The sequence below is a fragment of the Aegilops tauschii genome, chromosome 1, assembly GCF_002575655.3.
Source record: "Aegilops tauschii subsp. strangulata cultivar AL8/78 chromosome 1, Aet v6.0, whole genome shotgun sequence".
Lineage (NCBI taxonomy): Eukaryota > Viridiplantae > Streptophyta > Magnoliopsida > Poales > Poaceae > Aegilops > Aegilops tauschii.
Genome location: NC_053035.3, coordinates 406361400 through 406364938, shown reverse-complemented (window position 1 = coordinate 406364938; position 3539 = coordinate 406361400). Strand labels below are relative to the sequence as shown.

At 58.9% G+C, this 3539-nt stretch overlaps 1 protein-coding gene across 1 annotated transcript; it reads right to left on the bottom strand.

The window, feature by feature from the left end:
• Positions 1 to 315: 315 nt before the first annotated feature.
• Positions 316 to 3080, bottom strand: LOC109752176 (ammonium transporter 2 member 1). The gene is made up of 3 exons (XM_020311068.4): positions 2372 to 3080; positions 1328 to 1613; positions 316 to 1007 (listed from the first exon to the last, which is right to left on the bottom strand). Exons 1-3 carry the CDS (start codon positions 2981 to 2983, stop codon positions 457 to 459), a joined length of 1449 nt encoding a protein of 482 aa, XP_020166657.1. The 5' UTR covers positions 2984 to 3080; the 3' UTR covers positions 316 to 456.
• Between the last annotated feature and the right edge of the window lie 459 nt (positions 3081 to 3539).

Genomic DNA, 3539 nt, shown 5'->3' with positions numbered 1-3539 from the left:
TATTTTCACTCCAACCAGCGCAAGCTCCAAAAAGACGCCCTCAAGAGGGATTAAAGCACAACCATCGCTCGATCCGGACGAGATCCGAGGTTTTCCCTATAGTTGCCTCGATGATCCGCCTATCCAGCCACACTGTCCAGGCCTCCACGACACCCCATCTGCGTTGCCACGGCTGCTCACCGGCGGCTTGAGCCCCCTACAACGTCGGTATTTCAGACACAAGACCCTCGTTGAGAGGGGCAGGACTGCACCACATTGGCAGCCACCGCGAGAGAGTTTTCCAGAGATTCACGACCGGCCGGCCGCGAGGTTGTATGGAAAAATAATACTGTACTAGCAGTATGTCGGAACAGCCAAGATCACATCAGCAACTTACCCTGCAGTTAAAAGCATCACTATTCCTACAGTCCTTCCTACGAGAAACATCAACAGTACAGGCCCTCGATCGATCCCCTCCTACAACTGGATGGTGACGCCCCTGGCTCCCATGCCGGCGAGCCGCTGCTCCGCGGTGCCCATCTCCCTCTCCCCGCCGGCGCCCCTGGACACGTCGTGCCGCGTGGCGTCGAACTTCTCGCCGTCGCCCCACAGCGCGTAGGCCTCCTCCCCGTGCGCGGCGTCGTCGCCGATCATGAGCTGGTCGTCGGGCATCCGCAGCGGCACGAACAGCCCGATGCCGAGCAGGATGAGCGTGGTGACCACGAGGTTCCACACGATCACGAACGCCGCGCCGGCCAGCTGCTTGCCCACCTGCTTGATGCCCCCGCCGTAGAAGGCGCCCTTGGGCCCCGGCACCGACGACTCCATCATCATCAGCTCCGGCGTGGCCAGGAGCCCCGTGAGGACGCCGCCGAGGAGCCCCGCCACGGCGTGCGTGTGGAAGACGGCCAGGGTGTCGTCCACCTTCATCAGCAGCGCCGACTTCTTGTGCAGGATCATCATGGTGAACCACGGCACGCTGCCCGCGAAGATGCCCATCACCACCGCCGCCCACGTCTGCACCAGCCCTGTCACGTAGAAATTACATGTCAAAATACAACGTCCTTCGCAGCTATACAAACTTAACACACTTCTAAGTTCTAAAACAATCTGGTCATTAGCAAAACTAGTGCGGCAGGTGGCGCTCTCTATGAACTACTGTTGCTACGTTGGTGTGGACTTGTTACCGTACGAGCTGTCCATGCGACTTTTGCGGTGTCCTAATTTGACTTTCTTGTGCTGCTACTCCACGACAACACATTGATTGATCAATTGACATTTCTCTAATCTCAAAGAAGCGTCTACTCTTGTGTTCCGTACGTACGACGTGCAAGGAGATGTTTGGTACCTGCGCCGGGGGTGATGCAGACGAGGCCGGTCATCATGCCCTGGACGGCGCCGATGACGGACGGCTTGCCGAAGAAGATGACGTCGAGGCAGGTCCAGGTGAGGAGGCTCGTCGCCGCGCTGACGTTGGTGTTGAGCACGGCCACGGACGCCGTGATGTTGGCGGCGTAGGGCGCGCCGCCGTTGAACCCGGCCCACCCCATCCACAGCAGCCCGCCGCCGGCGATCATGAGCAGGATGTTGTTCGGGGAGAACCGCTCCCGGTCGCTCTTCAGCCTCGGGCCCACCTGTCAGCCACAGCGTGGTCAGTGAGAAGCCATGAACACACCAAAGTCGGATAACGCGACAGACAGCGACGCTGGATATTTGTAGCCGGTGTAACCGTGACCCGTTAGAGATAAAATTGGGCGTTCCGTCCAGTTCCAGTACTACTTCAAGTTGCCTCGCACAGTGATTGGGACCTGGAACAACGGCATCACCACAAAATGGAGCGCCGGAAGTCTTCCGTCACCGTTCACCGACGACGCCGCGCCCACAGGCCAGCCGAAGCAAACGACACGGTCCAACTGGTTCACACGTTCCATGAGGCAAAGCGGTTTCCTTGGACCCCTTTTCCGGGTGCCTGCAGCTATCAGCGAAATACTTGTACTCGTATCATGTGACCGCCCAAAGAAAGAAAAGAAAGTCTACAACGACCCGCGCTAATTTCTTCCGACATGGCTTATTTTTAGAAATCTTCCAACGTTACTTTGAAGAACATGTATCTACCCCAGCAAGGTTCCGGTCCAGACATCAGTAGAACTGTAGCTGTACTTTTACTCTGTGCTGCCATGTGTATTCCCACGGTGGCATGGCAATGGCATCCATCCACATCGCTGTGCACGGTCAAACTACTTGGCTAGCAACGACTGGCTGCTACCACCTAACACGTTAGCCGAACCCGATCGAGACGGCCGCCGGAGCACTGGCCGCCGGACCCGCGCGCAGGCTCACGCGTCGCCGTTCCGACATGCAGGGGAAGTAAGGATGGGAGCTGCGTACGTACCCAGTATGCGGCGGTGAAGCCGGCGATGCCGGAGGAGAGGTGGATGACGTAGCCGCCGGAGTAGTCGATGACGCCCCAGTGGTAGAGGAAGCCGCCGCCCCAGAGGCTGAAGGCGCCGACGGTGTAGGAGAGCATGAGCCAGAGCGGCGTGAAGGCCATCCAGGCCTTGATGTTCATGCGGCCCAGCACGGAGCCCGCCAGCAGGATGAGCGTGATGGCGGCGAACTCGAACTGGAACATCACCAGCGTCGCCTCCGGGTAGAAGGGCTCCACCAGCGGCGTGCTCCCGCGCTTCGTCGCCGACAGCTTGGCGCGGCCGACGAGGTAGTCCTGCGTCAGCGCCACGCCCGCCTTGCCCCAGAAGGGCAGCAGCCGCTCGCCGAACGCCATGCGGAACCCGACCAGCACCCACACCAGGAGCGAGGAGGCGTAGGCGTAGAGCGCCATGAAGGCGGAGTTGACGGCCCACTTCTTCTTCACGATGCTGCCGTAGAGGACCACCAGGCCCGGCATGGACTGGATGCCCACGAACGTCGCCGCCGTCAGCTGCCACGCGTTGTCGCCCTTGTTCAGCCAGTCCGGCACCGCCGGCGAGCTCGCCGCGTACGCCATCTCTCTCGACCGCGCGCGCTTTGTGCGGTGCCGGTGCCGGGGGAGAGGGGACGCGAGTCTGGTGGCCCGCTGCTTGGCAACCAGCGAGGCAGCGCGCGCGTTCGCGTTTAATAGGATCGATCATCATCTGGATCAAGGATATCTGTCCGACGTGTCAACTGCACATGGCTTCTGGTCCCACGCGTCATTCCCAGACCGGGCGATATTTTTTATATCTTTTACTTGCCTCTTTGCGACGGCCCTTCATGTTCTCACCATACTCACGATTGGTTTGCACATTGCGTACTGTTTGGTTACTGGCAACAGTTAACTAATCAAGTGGGTGGTAGTACGATTATGGTGTACGGGTTGGTGATGCGCATGAAGCAGCGACCGAGGGGAAGCCTCCGGGTCAACCCGGGCAGGCACGAATGGTCCATAGGACGTGGCGTGTTGCGTGGTGCATTTTTCATCCCTTATTTATATCTCCTTCTCCTTCTCTTCTTCCTCCAGATGTGACATGTCTTGATTTCTTCCCAAGAAAACAATATAATTGAGTCGTTTCATTTCAAGACTT